Raw genomic sequence first — 14,585 nt, 5'->3', positions numbered from 1 at the left:
CTTGATCTCAAGAATGTAAGGCTCTACTGGGTCTCATTATAGTTGTGGCCAAAATATGATATTCTCGTCTATTTTGGGTCCCTAAGGGAGCCAGTGCTTTTCATACTGTAATGCATTTGATCACGATGTGAATATACCCACTGTATAAACTTAATGCATTGAGACAGGAGAGCTGGTCTGTTTAAACCCTGGCTGATAGTCTGGGGATATGAATTATGGGTATAGCTCTGTCATTAATGGGTGACATCAGACAAGTCATATCCCCACCCTGAGCCTCAATTTCTTCATATGGAGAATGTAAGCCCCAGACTAGGTGATCTCTGAGGTCTCATTAAGCCCAAACAGCCTTTGTATCTGATCCTGTGTGTAAATTCAGACAAGTTTCAAAGACTTCCCTGACTGCTGTATGGATGCTATCGATTGGCTGTGTGGATTCAGCGCAATCCACTCCAGCAAAGAGTTGTTCAGTGGCACTCCCAGGGGCTTTTCCGGGCTTTCATAGGCTCTAGGTAACCCGAAGACAAGAGGATTGTGGAATTATATAAAAAGCTACTCCAGGATTTAACAACAGGGGAGCTTTTCTAGTCTTCGATTCAAAGTTGTAGGAAATTGATGAATGAACCACAGCTCATGATGTCTGAGTAAATAAATAATAACTCAGGAAATACACTGAGGCATGGAATATTAAATGCCCTAATTTTTGCTGAATTGGTATTTTAGCTTCTTAGAAGGACATTTTAAGTGGGCCTAGGGGAGGTTGTGCCTCCTAAGAGTCAGGTATGCACCTCTGAGACAATGGGAAGTGGCAGACTGATCAGGACACACCCTAGAGTTGATCAGATAGACCTGGGCTTTCAGCCGGCTTTGCTATTTACTGACTTGATTCACCCTGAGTAAGTACATCATTTTACCTTTCTGTACTTCATCTCTAATGATCTTACTAATAACTGAATGAGCCCTCCCTTATGTGCCAGGCACTCTGCTGAGTTTCTTAGATGCTTATGCCACCCCATCTTCATGACATCCTGGGAGTTGGTACTGTTTGTCATGCCATTTTATAGAGGAGGAGGCTCAGGCTTACTAGGGGAAAAGTACATTCACCCAGGATAACAACAGTGGGAACACACTGGCAAAATCAAGATCTCCAAACTAATGACCTAGAGATCTTGGAGGCAGTCGGGGGCAGGAGCATGGGTGGTGGCAGGGGGTTCCCCTAGTGCAAATGTTTCCACAGCTCCAACTGTGAGAATAGTCTTCCTGATGTCGAATTGAACTACTCCTGGAGGTTGCAGGAAAGAAGTATGGCCAATGACACTTGCTGATGGGAGATGACTACAAGGAAACATAGGGTGAGGGTACTGCTCTCCCCAGCTGGACATTCGTTCTGGATCCTGGTGCTTCCAAAGGTGGGATGTAGAGCAGGTCCCAGAGACAATGTCTCCAGACTAGAGGGCCAGGCAGGTCCCTTGTTCACATCCCTCCTGGGGCTCCCTGAGCTTCCCCTCCAGACCCTCATTGCTGGATCTATGTCACATCTCTTAGCCCAGTGCCTAACCCCTGTTAATAACAGTCATGAGAAGTAGTGGTATAGGTCACCAGCAACATATTAAGCACCATTCCAAGCACTTTACAAGTCTCATTTAATCATCACAAAAGCCCAAGTGGTAAATTCCATTATCATCACCATTTTACAGTAATTTGCCCAAAGTCAGTCTCATGGTTAGGAAGTAAGGAAACTGATACTCAAACTCAAGACTTTCTGACTCTGAAGTCCCTATCCCTAACCTCTCTGCACTACTGCCTTCCTGATTAGAAGTGTGGTAAGCTCTCAGTAAGTCGCTCTACACAAAAGGACCCAGCACAGGGGCTGCCCAAAGTAGGTACCAGTCTATTAGCAGAAGATGATGTACATGCTAATTTCCTTTTATGGAAATCTTCTGGTTAATTAAAACAGACGAGGGTCTCTTGTGATAACTCTAAAGCCTTGGACAAATGGGTTCCCCAGAGAGTTGTATATACATTAGAGTTGCATTTTTGTTTATTTTGAGCTGTCTTGTTAGGGAAGGATTTATATGCTGGCATTGACATAGGACAGCAATCAGACATTGTTTTCTGCCTTTGACAGTTGGTGTGATAGTTTGCTTCCAGTGAAGTTTGACTCACTGTATCTGGAAGCTGTCAGAAGTGGGAGCATGAAAAGGTCATGACGGATGGCCGTGGATAAGTGGGTAGGGGAGGGGAGCTGGTAAAAAAGACAAGGAGCTTCCCTTATTTCTGAGGGAAGGGGCTGACCCTGTCCACTTCAGGCCAGCCCTCAAGCTGTCTTCCTCGCTTCCCACAGCTGGTCGGGTGGAGCCTGCCAGTCGCCATTTGTGGGGGTGGCCCCAGGGTGGCCGTAGTGCCGCCACGGGAGCCCTTCCCAGCGGCTCAGCCACTTGGGTGCTTGAGAACTGCTAGGTGGAGGTAGTCTGTTTGGGGCTGCTTTCATGCTTATCAATCACAGGATTCAGCGTACTCCCTTCCCCACACTGTAAAAGTTGGGAAAGGGCACTGAATCCTGAAGTAGAAACCAAGAAAATGTCAGCTCCTAAAATGATGTTTGTTTTTATTTTGGGTGAAATTTCTGTTTTGGAAAAATACAGAAAAGGAAAGGATGTAATCCTACTAGCCAGAATTGGCCACTGTTACCAGTTTGGAGCATATCTGTTAGATCTCCTTTCTATAAATATTTTTCCTGTCCTTTTCACTTAGCGTCACAAGAATTTTTCCAAGTCAAAGCTTTTCTCAGACATGGTTTTTCATGGTTGTGTTGTATTCCATCATGGTTGGATTAACTATTCCTCTATTGGCCATTTAAGTTGGAGAAATGTAAACCTAACAAAAGCCAACTTCCGTTGTTTTCTTGGACGTATGTTTATAATTTGAATTACTTAAGAACAGGGCTTAAGTGACGCTTTAAGGAGCACGCCTGTGACTTTACACAAAAGCTTTAGCCAAGGACATTAAAACTATGCTCAGTGGTCATACAGAAGAATATTGATAGGATCTCATGCTCCGGTTTGCCATGTCTGAACAAAAATAGGTGTGTGTTTATTGGCACATTTGAATGTTTATTTGTTCCTTGGTAAAAATCGAAAGAGGATACTAAAGACTAGTTAAGCAGTATTCCTCATTATGTCTGGAACCAACTGAATGAGGCTGTGCAGAGCAGTGGGAAGTATCATACTTGGGAACCAGGCAGCTCTGGGCTTAAAAGCTCCCCAACCTTGGACAAGCATCTTCACCCCTCCTAGGGCACTGTTATATAAAACACCTAGCACAGTTCTTGCAGCATAGCATAGTGGCTGAGAGGACAGATTCTAGAGCCAAATTTCCTGGCTTTCTCCCAATTCTAGCTTTGCCGCTTTTTAGCTGTGTGATCTTGGGCAAGTTACTTAACCTCCCTGTGCTTCAGATTTCTCACCTATAAAATAGGGATAAATACAGGAACCAATGGGATTAGGGTGTCCTGAGATTTGAATCAATGCAAACAAAGGATTTCTAACCAAGCTAACATATATTTGCTGCCAGGTAATGTTCACCCCTCTTTGCCCCTGGCCTGGCCTGTGGTGCCAGCCTCCTAACTGGTCTCCTCTCCACTAGGCCGCTTCCTCCTTCCAACCAAGAAGGACACCTTGGACTCCCAGGGACCCCCAGAAGAGGTCTCTGTTTGCTTCCACGCTAGGTTCTGGAGACTCTTTAGCGCAGTGGGTTCTGGGTACGTTCAGGAGAATGGCCTCCAAGGCTAGACTGCCTCAGGCCCTCCTAAACTGGAAAGCTGAGGGTTGTCACTTGTGCAGCAAAAGAGCAAATCAACCCCTGTGGGCTGTGTGCCCTGCTTTAAGAAGCTGAGACTCACACATTTCAAGTAGGGTGAGATTATTTAATGTACAAAAGGATTTTTCCCATCAGGAAAGATGCCCCTACAGGTTCCTTTAAATAGTGACTCCTCTAGGCAGGCGAGTGTTTTACAGATCATTAACTACTTGACTGAAAGCCTGCAGGGCAGAGAAACTTAAAGCTAAAGTGTTGGGAGCCCCTGCCAATTACAGATCAATCCAAAATGAATATAAAGTATCTCCTGGAACTAGAAGTCAGTGGGAAAATGTGATTTGATTCGGAAAAAAATCTGATTTACAGGCAACTTTTTTGGAACACACCAGTTGTTTAAATGGTGTTCCACCTGCCTGCCCATCTTGAACCTAATGCATTCATCTCCCACATCTTCATCCCCAAACGCTGGAATCGGGGTCCCCTCTGTGAACAGTGACTGTACAGTAACCCCCGGGAAGGGCGTCATTGGGAAAGTGTACTTGTGGCCGTGCAGAGCGCAGGCAGTTGATGCAGAGATACAGCCCGAAATGGATGAACTATACAGTAACAATTTGCAGATAAAAATAATAGAAGTTAAAGTGTACTTTACATGATAAAAGAAAGATGAAAGAGGATGAGAGTCTGTTACATCTGAGATGGTTACAAAAGTCCTGCTTTGTGAAGTGGGCTCTGTTGAAAAGATTGATGCCATGGGGAGTGACCTTGGCTTGGAGCAGGAGCTGGTGATGTATGTATGAGCATCCCTCTGCTAAATGGACCCAGATTTGTAGCACTAATATACATGGGAGCCCAGAACCAAACTCAGTACGGCAATAAATCAACAGCCACTTTGGGTGTCATTTCTGGTTTATATTCCACTATTGTTCTATCACTTTAATTCATGTCACTATCATCTTTTCATCTGGAACAGTTTTATATAATTTTCCAGTGGAGTTACCTGACAAATCCTATCAAATTAACAAGGTACATTAACAATATTGACTGACTACGGCTTCAGGAGTTGCGGGGCCGCAGAACAAAATTTTAAAGCCGTGCCTCTCTGGTGATGATTTTTCTTCCCCCCCCCCCCTTTCTGAGAAGGGAATGTGGGGCAGGGTTTATTCCACATCAGAGATACGCACATTTATTTTGCTCTGCTCGTTTTTGACTTTTATAAAAGTCAAAATAAGAAGCAGAGGAAGGAGGGGGGCCAAAAAAACAAGAACAACAGCAACAACAACAACAACAAACACTTGCTACCGACAGCCATGGCGTAAGTACTTTTCTTCTTTCAGGGAACTATAGAAATGTCCAGATCTTTAACAATTAATGACCAAATTGGAGGGAAGAGTGTGACTGGGTAGTCATAATCTATTTTAAGTGAAATGTAATAAAATTGGTCTCCTGATACATTCTCACCCTCCTGAAATCATCTAGACCTGAACAGCCAGAGTCCATTGGGCTTATGACATTATGCCTAATTGAAATATGGTGTTCCTGAAATACGTCTAATGACAAATTCCAGCATTCAATTAATAAAAAAATACCAATTGTTCATCTTTTCCAAAGACCACATAGAAATGACCAGGGTTAAGCAACTGTACTGCATTGTCTCCTCTGAAGACAGCAGACGAGACTCTACTGGGGTCTGTCTATGCAGTCTCTTGCCTTTGTCTGACTGCTGTTTGGGATTTCTTTATTCCTAAAATAAAATAGAAATGAGTGTGTGGCAGACCTCATCACTAGAATATTTTTTATATTCGTTTTCTTGTTTAATTTTAAATTTGCTCTAAGACTATAGTCATTGTGTTATTTGGGTTTTTTGTTTGTTTCTTAATTGAGCTGTTTTCTTTTATTGGCCTTTTCTTTTGGTCTACGAAGTTTTCTCACGTTGTATTGAAAAATTTCTGAGTGTGATCCGTGGGATGAAATGTATTCATTCTTACTGTCTTTTTCTTACATTATGTACGTTTGATGGTTTTAATTATCTCCTATTTTTACTTGATTTTGCTTTTTTCCACTTTGCCTCTGACCTTTAAAGTATGGCCTAAATACTAATTACTTTCAAGATTCTCTCTGGGACCCATTCTGGAAGGCATATTGGAGGTTTTTGTCTCATTTCATGAACAGATTCCTCAATTTTCAGCAAAAGGGGAAAAAGAGAGCGTCTAGCCTAGACCGTGTGTGTCAAGCTGAGCGTATACTGCTCAGTGACACTGGGAGAGCAATTGCTGTGCATGCCACAGTTATCCTGGGACACCTTTCATCCCTGGCATTACCTTTGTTCTCCGAAAACCTTTGCTCCCAGTCACTGTACAATATGTTACGTCTTTCACAGCTCTGAAAATGAAACCTGAAGTGCCAGTATTTAACATGCTGGATTCCTGTTATAAAGTCTTTGTTGCATAAAGCTCACACCCAGTGCTGTTTCTCCCTCAGCGGAGAAGCAGTGACCTCCACAGACTGAAGCCAAGCTCCAAGACTTAAACTTGGAAGGTTTTATGTAAAGGACCCTTTGATCCTCCTGTGACTTCCTCTCAATATAGCTTGGATAATTATTTAGTGTCAGAGAAGGGAAAAGATAGATTTTTCCTATTTTTAGTGCGTTAAGATTTTTCTAGATCAGGAAAAAAAAAAAGACCACTGATCAAAATTGTTTTTTTTAAATGAACCTTGTTATGGTTTATTTCATTACAATTCGGAGGTGTTATGTAGGGTTAACAATATGTAGGTAAACTGTATTATATCTGTGGTACATCTAAGATGGCATGTTTCTTAATACCTTTTTTGTATGGATTTTGGTGGTTTCTCCCCTCAGCTCACCCACCCAGGAAACCAGGCTGTGCACTTCTGTGTGCCGTTTAGGGTCTCTTAAGCCGGTGGCATTCCCCAGAGCCGTAAGAAAGAGCTCTTGTTCATCCAATTTATTTTGGATGGATTTACAAAACAGGTCAAATGATGACACTGAAATCACTTACACCTTCCACTTTCTGTGGCTTCTTTTTTTGTCCTTCCCCCCTTCCCCCCACCCCCACCCCGGCCTTACAGGTATCTCTGGAGACAAAGTAGAGATAGACCCTGTTACGAATCAGAAAGCCAGCACTAAGTTTTGGATTAAGCAGAAACCCATCTCAATCGATTCTGACCTGCTCTGTGCCTGTGACCTTGCTGAAGAAAAAAGCCCCAGTGAGTAGTCCCTTTTATTTATGTCTCCTTTCTCTCTTCCCCCTCTTCCCTTCTGTGTGCTGGGTGCCAGGAGAATATATTGCCACCGTGTCCTTTTTTCCTTGGGTCTGTTTAATTCATTACCAGAAATTTATTTTAATCAAACAGGATTGTATTATGGTGCCCAGAGCCTGACATGGGCCCCCATCCTGTTAGGTCTTGATGGCAGCAGAGAACCTCACAGCCCCGCTTCAGACCTTAGGAGTCCCGCCCTGGCGGCTGCGGGTCTGGGGGACAGGTTCCTGCTGAGAATTTGACTCACGAGAGCCTTAATTTCACTTTGTGCTCCCTTTCTCTTCCCATTTGGGGGACTTGAGCAGTCAGACCTGGACCTGCCTTCCTTCTTTGCCAGATTGAGGGAAGCTGGGAGATTTCCTGTGGCAGCTGAAGACTAGATTTAGATATCCATCAAGCCGGAAGTGTCAACACCCTCCAGATTATTGGCAGCTGCATGACCTACCAGCTCATAATTAAACTCCTGCCTGGTCCTGCAGAAGAGATCGCTGCTGGGTTGGCACTCCTCTGCTTAAATTATCAAAGTAGATGCAGTCTGGTTGTATATTTTGGCATATTATATTTTTGCAGTTAAGTAATTGAGTGTGGCATTTAGATTAATCATTTTTAAGACTTCAGTCCCATCAAGAGGCAAAAAGGACACAGATCACACTGAAATTCCTCCATGGAAGAAAAAAGTTTAAACTATACAAGAATTTGTTAGTTGCCTGGGAAAGGCTGCAAGACAGCGGTTGTCAGAGTCTGGTACATATTAGCATTGCCTGTGGAGCCTATTTAAAATGCAGTTCTCCAGGGCCCATACCCAGTGGGTTCTTTCTTTTCTTTTCTTTTCTTTTTTTTAAAGATTTATTTATTTTATTAGAGAGAGAGAGAACGCGCATGTGCACAAGTAGGGGGAGGGGCAGAGGGAGAGAATCTTCAAGCAGACTCCCTGCCGAGTGGGGAGCCTGACTCAGGGCTCGATCTCAAGACTCGTGAGATCATGAGCTCATGACCTGAGCCGAAACCCAGAGTCAGACGCTTACCCGCCTAAGCCAACCAGACGCCCCTCGCCAGTGGGTTCTGATTCATTAACTTGGAGGATGATGGGAGCTTCTACTTTTTGTTACTCCCCTCTATTCCCATGCCCGCTGAATTAGGGAACAAATGTTATAAGGAATGACATACTCAAAAGGAACAATAAGAAATGTAAAGGCCAGCAAGTGTTTATAATATGGTTCAAGTTCAAGACTAGGATCCTATGGACAGAGCACCCGCCACATCGCCTCATTTATGGGTGGGTGTTTGTTTTCTCAAATCCAGCTGTGCTAGGCTACGTAGTCTCCTCCTTTCGACCCATTAGTCTCCATCTTGGCAAGAAGGGAGAACTTAGTGGTACAGGGGGAAAGGAGGCAGGCCGTGCCCACCCGCTCCCCCCTTCCTGCCATTCCTGTCATCCCAGTCAGGAGATTCCTCAAGAATGCTGCCAGAAAGGGCTAGTGAGAAAATTGCTTACTGTTGTGGGGCCCTTGCCTCTGCCTCTAGATAAACATCTTCTTCCTAATTCCTCTCACTCCAGCTTATCAGCCAATAAAGATGTCATTGTTCTAGCATCTTTCTTCCCAAGAATTCAGGATGCGTTGAAAAGTAACATTTTGTAAATTCTCCATGTCTCTGAGAAATGAAAGGCAATCACTTACATGTTGCATCGAGGGATAAGCTGGAGTAGAAAGGTTAGAGAAAGAACTAGAAACAGGACTCAGATTTCCTTTACACTCATACAGAGACACTCACTTGCCAAGGAAGGCTGTGTGTAATTCAGGCACTGAAAGGTGAGGGGTGTAACACACCCCATCTAAGAGGGAAGGAAGAAAAGATGCACAACCACCACCTCCCAGTTGCCTCTTGCCATCAGGCAGTCAGGAAGGAAGTATTACACATCTCTGAGAGTGATACCAAGTTCCAAGCCTTGGGGATACAGAGCAGACGTGGGGCCCACCATTTCAATATTGGCAATCGAGCAAGAGAGTTTTTTGTCTTATTTTCAGACCTACTGGGTGGTTCTGTGTAAAAACTGCACATGTGGGTCTTAAAGAGATTTCCTTCTCTCTCACTCTCGCTCCAGAGATCTAGAATTTGTGACTCCCCTGAACAAAGAAACACACTGCCCCAGTCAGACATTTCCCAAGCCCCTGTGCCCCTATCACAGTGCCTTCCAAACCATGTTCCTCAAATCTCTAGGTTCTCGGGGGACCTCAGGGGCCTGAGGGGGTGGGGGAAGGGACAGGTTTGGGCATAAGGCCTCCCCAGTAGAGCGCTACTTTTTTCTACTTCGGGATTCTACATTTTAAAAGTCAACCAATTAAAAAGGATTTTGCTGCTTTAAAAAAAAAAAAAAAGTTTGAAAGTTACAGGCTCACAAAATAGAATCCAGACTCCTCAGCCTAGGAGTCTTTACAGTCATTGACCACTCCAGGCTCATAGCTCCTAATTTCCCATCCTGAATTTGGGCTACGGTCACTGTGAACTGTTTGCACACAAACACACCTTGAATTCTGTGCAGCTGCTGTTCCCACTGCCTGGAATATACCTCCCTGCTGACGCTCCCTCTACCTGACAGGCACCTCCAGTTCCTCATGCCTGGCTCCCTCATTTTTCAAGGTCCAGCTCCAGTGTGAGGCTCTCTCTATAACTTTGTCCCCAGGAGTTCGCCCACATCTCTGGTACAGCACCTCTCAAACTGTGCTGTAGTTACTGACTTGAAGTCTGTCCCTCTCTGGGACCCCCCTCTCTATCCTCAACTAATTGATCCAGGACCTGGTTTCTGTACCCTCATCCCTAGTGCCGCGCCTGAAGAGTTGTCCTCAGTGAATGTTTGCTGTCTTCAAACTGAACTGAATGAGGCCAGAATTTAGAAACCAAAAATTTTTCAGCATAATTTATGTTGTAAAGTGCCCAAACAAAGATGTATTAACTGAATCAGTTTGATGCTGTGTTACTTTGTTTTTGTGATTTCCAGTATCTTCATCAAATTAATTCAGTGATTTAATCTAAAAAGTTCATCTTCAAGACCATCATCAGACCACAGAATTAATCTATGGGCCTGCTGCTGCTTCTTCTTTTTTTAAAGGATTAATGGTAACCCTTTTTATCTTTTGTGTCTGTTGAACCTTAGAAAAAAGTTATTTTAACAGCACTAAAGAAATGAAAGTCACTATATTTCATAAGTTTAGCCTGTGATTTTTATCAGCATAGTGATATATGTTTGTAGCTGAGTTTACATCAAAAATTATTCTTGGGGCCTTCTTGAATGAATTATGGCAAAGAGAGAGAGTCTAGAAGTAGATAAGGTTTTTGATTTCTGCAATATATTTCCTTTTTCATGTTTTTATCTCTCGTAACACAAGTGTCTTGCCGAAGACTGGAACGTGTGACCAACTGGAATAATTTAGTTGTGAAAACAGCAGACGTGTTATTAAACAGCCTTCTTTACAAAAAGGCATTAAGTGTTGGGAGGATAATGAAGTTGTCCCAGTCTGTCTTGAGACATGTTTGTCAGAATTTTGAACAGTAAAGAAACGGTTTTTAAAACCTTCGAATATGGCCAGTTTGCAATGTTTATTGAAAAAGCCTCTGTCAAACCATTAATTTGGTCGTCGTAAGGAACACAGCTCAAGTTTAATTGATGCCATATCCAAAAAGTATGTGAATAGCAGACTTGGCAAAGGGACTGAGCAATAGAACGCCTGCAGTGAGACACATAATTACACATACCATGGCTCAGAAAGACCCAGACTCTGCAGCCGGGCTCCATAAATAGCCGTTCTATGGCTCTCTTTCCTTCCCCTAACTTCTCCCTCTTAGGCTGCGTTCTCAGAGGGAAGATTTATTGCTCTGTCCATGTGAGTGTTTAAGGACCTGGAACTTAATGACTAAATAGATACATGCCTTAGAAGAAATTTGTACATATAAATATGGACTCTTACCAGAGTTAGAGGAGAAAAATCTGTGTATCAAAAGCCCTGAGAAATTAATAATAAATTGTGCCTTTCTAGATTGCGGGGGTGGTGGGACAAGGCTGCATGCTGCCATTATTATTCAAATCAGTGATTTCGCAGTCTGGTTTTGCTACTCCTTAGGATAGCTTTTGCTATTTTGTCACAAACCTCTAAAAGATGAATTCATTTTAATTTATTTTAACTGAGCAAATACGTATACAGCACATAGGAGGGGAGAATGTTCCCATATCAGAAACTACCATGGCATTCTCCATCCTTATACAAGTCTAAAGCTAGGCTTTGGATGCAGCAGGCTCTCTTTTTAAAGTGCTAACCTCAAATTCCAGCACTGAAACAAAAGCAGGGGACCTTCCTTTTAAACTAACACCCTTCAAAGACTCTCAGGCTGGATTTAAATAAAGTACCAGGCTCAACCATGCCAGGTCTGGTTTTATCATAAGAAGGTTGTGCAGGTTTCGAGTCTTTAAAGGAAGCAGACTATCATTAAGAAATCAGATTTAAACCTTAATAAAGTAGCTGTCCTCTTTATAGCTGAAAAGAGCTCTGTATCTCAATTAAGTATAGATAATAGAAAATCTTAAGGAAGCAACATAATAGAGGTAACCTGATTACGTTCTCTTGCAATAGTATAATTTAAAGGAAATCTGATTCTGTTGATGCTGGTGGGGGATTGCTTGTTTGGTTGTGTTTGTTTTGTTGTGTTTTTGTCCAGAACAGTGTTTGGATACAGGATAGGAACTCTTTGGGATTATGAGTTAACCACAACTGCAGGAGACTGTCAAGCCCCCATGAATAGAACCTGCTAGATATTTGAGATGAGATTCAGTTAAGGTTATGCGTTAAATTAGCTGGGCTTATTGGTGACCTCCAGCTTAAATGAATCTTTCTTTTCATAAGTACTTGACAAGATCTGTAAAGTAGTGTATTTAATTTACTAATTAAATTAAAGCTACTGAATAATGATTTGTCCACATTGATTTAGCTTAAATAGAAAAGATCAGCATTGTTGTGATCTTCAGCAACCTTAATGGCCAAGCCAGTTAGACACAAAGGCCTCTTGTGTTTTATAGGTCAGAAGTACATAGGTAAGCCCAGGCTGTAATTGAATTGGCTACACTGCACCCTGCAGTTGCAGGTTTCCTTTGCCTTCTCGTTCCATTGTTGCACTGGGCTTAAGAGAATGTTAACGCGGTAATAGGCACCGGGCCTTCCCCATTATACGTCTTGCTATCGAGCGGTTCTGCATGACTAGTTAAAGAAGATGGCAAGAAGATTAATGAAAGCAAGGCTAATACAGAAGGGGGTACTTTTGCAAGACTTCTGCAGAGGAGATATTAGAGCTGAACCAGAGCTTGGCTTTTTCTTTATCCTGTGACCTTTGAACCTGCCTTACTGTTGAGAGCTGCCAGGGAAGTCGACATTTTGATTGATGTTGGTACACGAGTCAGTCTTTCCCATTGAATTCCACATCTGCACGAAAATAGCTTTTCCAGCAGAATTCATACTGGCCAGAAGTGATAGCCAAATTGATGGCTGAAATGCTTTTATGTAGTTTTCATTTAAACCTAAAGGTATTTGATGGTTTAATTCAGTATCCAGTTTTCATAGATTATAAGCATTCACTTATATGTCCTTAATGGGTTCATCAGCTCATAGTGAAAGACCAGCTTTAAGAGTGTTCTTTGCAAAAGACCTTCAAGCAGGTTTTATGGAGGAGTAAAAGCAGTCATCAAACAAAACCTTCACCATCCTCAAAAAAGAAAAATCAGTCTGAGGGCCCAGGCAAACTGACTTTGACGTTTTTGTATATAAAGCAAAGTGTCTCGCTGTTTCTGGAAAGCTACAGATAGGGAAGTCTGAAATCTTCTGTGTGTATCCCACCTCAGCCCCAGCTCAGAGGCTGTCTTGATCCACCCAGATGCTGAGTTCCCTGACCTTGTCCTTGGGGCACTAGCATTCCATCTGAAGGGGACTGTTATGGTCTACTTGTAAGACAGCCCCGGGCAGATATGAACCTCTTCCTGTGTTCCCACTAATTCTCTTACCTTCCTTGTGGGGCTGCAGGCCATTAGTGTGTGCGTGTGTGTGTGTGTGTGTGTGTGTGTGTGTGTGTGTGTGTGTGTCTTTGAATGTGCCTTTGTGTGCATCCCTCACTCCCTGTCCCAACAAAGAAGAGTAGGGAGAGTGGCAGAAGGACTCAGGTTTTGTTACTAAAATTGACTTGGGCACACCGCAATCCATGTTTGAATCCTCTGATCACCTGATTTCTTTTTTTCCTATTTGATGGGGGTAGTAGTTCTAGCAGAGAACACGCGCACACACACTGATGTGACAGGCATTCCAGTTCCTAAAAGAGGAGATACCCAAGAATTTTGTCATATTCTTTAGTAGATGTTCGTGAGAATAAAAAAGAAATGAGGATGACGTTAGCCACCCCTGGATGAAAGAGCTACAGCCCCTGGGTGATGGGTGGATCATCCAGGGGCTGTAGCTCTTGGTTGCTACATCCACAACCATACCATGTACCGTAGGCCCCAGTAAGTAAGGCACATGCATTTATACTCACATGGGCCTGTAACCAGGAAGACCACAGCCCATCCTTAGGCTCGGATGATTCCCAGGAGGTCCAGGTACTCCAAACATCAGGTGGCAGGTACTCCAAACATCAGGTGGACAAGCTATGTAGTGCTTTTATTCTCTGACAAGGACTTACTTCATAAGTTCCAGATCAAATACGGTAAGTCCTGCTAGATTACAGAACACAGTGGACTCTAACATATTAAATGCCCCAGTTATTGAATTGCCTTTTCATAAGAGTACTCTGGAGCACAATCAGGAGCAGGCAGTGCCTCATCCTTTTAACAGATATGTTTCCTAGCCCTATTAAAAGGGGTCTTCATCTATCCTGTCAAAGGGAGTCTGCTGGGGTTTTTTAGTTTAATTACACTATCCAATTAAAACTCCTTGCTGCATTTGGATGCGCCTCTCCTTGGGCCTGAGTGGATATGACATTTACAAGGCTCGCCTTTCAAGCAGACAATAGTGTGATTGATGAGGTGCACGTTCAGTGAAGGAGGCGAGTGCCTGTGGAAGTGCTGCTTAGTGCATTTTGATTTATTTATCATCTCCTTCCAAAACAAGGGAGCTGCCGGGGAGATGGGTTTGGGCAACCAGGGGGACCACCTCAATTTTTCCAAGTGTGTGGGAGGGAAAGACCTGGAGTGTGCCACAGAATAAAGGTGGGGGAAAACTCTGAGCTTGGGGCCAGCATGCATCATCTACTGCCAGGCTGTATTCTTAGGTTCTCTGACCCAGTTTGGTTTCCAGTAACCTCAAGCTGTGATCTGCTGTTAAATAGGCCATCACTGTATTTCAGGGAATAGTTCTCTGGGGCTGGATAACATTGGCCAGGCCCCTGAGAACTCAGCCGGTGGGAACCAACCCAGCACGTGTGCCGTTGACCTGGTCATTATTAACTGACACCTGATGTTTGCA

General features: G+C 43.3%; 1 protein-coding gene across 8 annotated transcripts in view; it reads left to right on the top strand.

Annotated features, from left to right (window-relative positions):
* Positions 1-14,585, top strand: part of MAPKAP1 (MAPK associated protein 1) — a 233,574-nt gene that overhangs the window by 198,252 nt on the left and 20,737 nt on the right. For 7 of the 8 annotated variants that reach the window (XM_028107692.2, XM_028107686.2, XM_028107690.2 and 4 more), the window contains one exon: positions 6,901-7,038. The exons of the other annotated variant lie outside the window; for it this stretch is intronic. In XM_028107692.2, coding sequence (XP_027963493.1) covers positions 6,901-7,038 — 138 coding nt within the window. The remainder of the gene's footprint in view (positions 1-6,900; positions 7,039-14,585) is intronic. 8 annotated transcript variants of the gene reach the window in all.

This window comes from Eumetopias jubatus, unplaced genomic scaffold, assembly GCF_037043125.1.
Source record: "Eumetopias jubatus isolate StellerSeaLion01/CBP00866 unplaced genomic scaffold, mEumJub1_p1.0 scaffold_15, whole genome shotgun sequence".
Lineage (NCBI taxonomy): Eukaryota > Metazoa > Chordata > Mammalia > Carnivora > Otariidae > Eumetopias > Eumetopias jubatus.
Note: the sequence above shows the minus strand (reverse complement) of the source record. Positions and strands in the feature narration are given on the sequence as shown.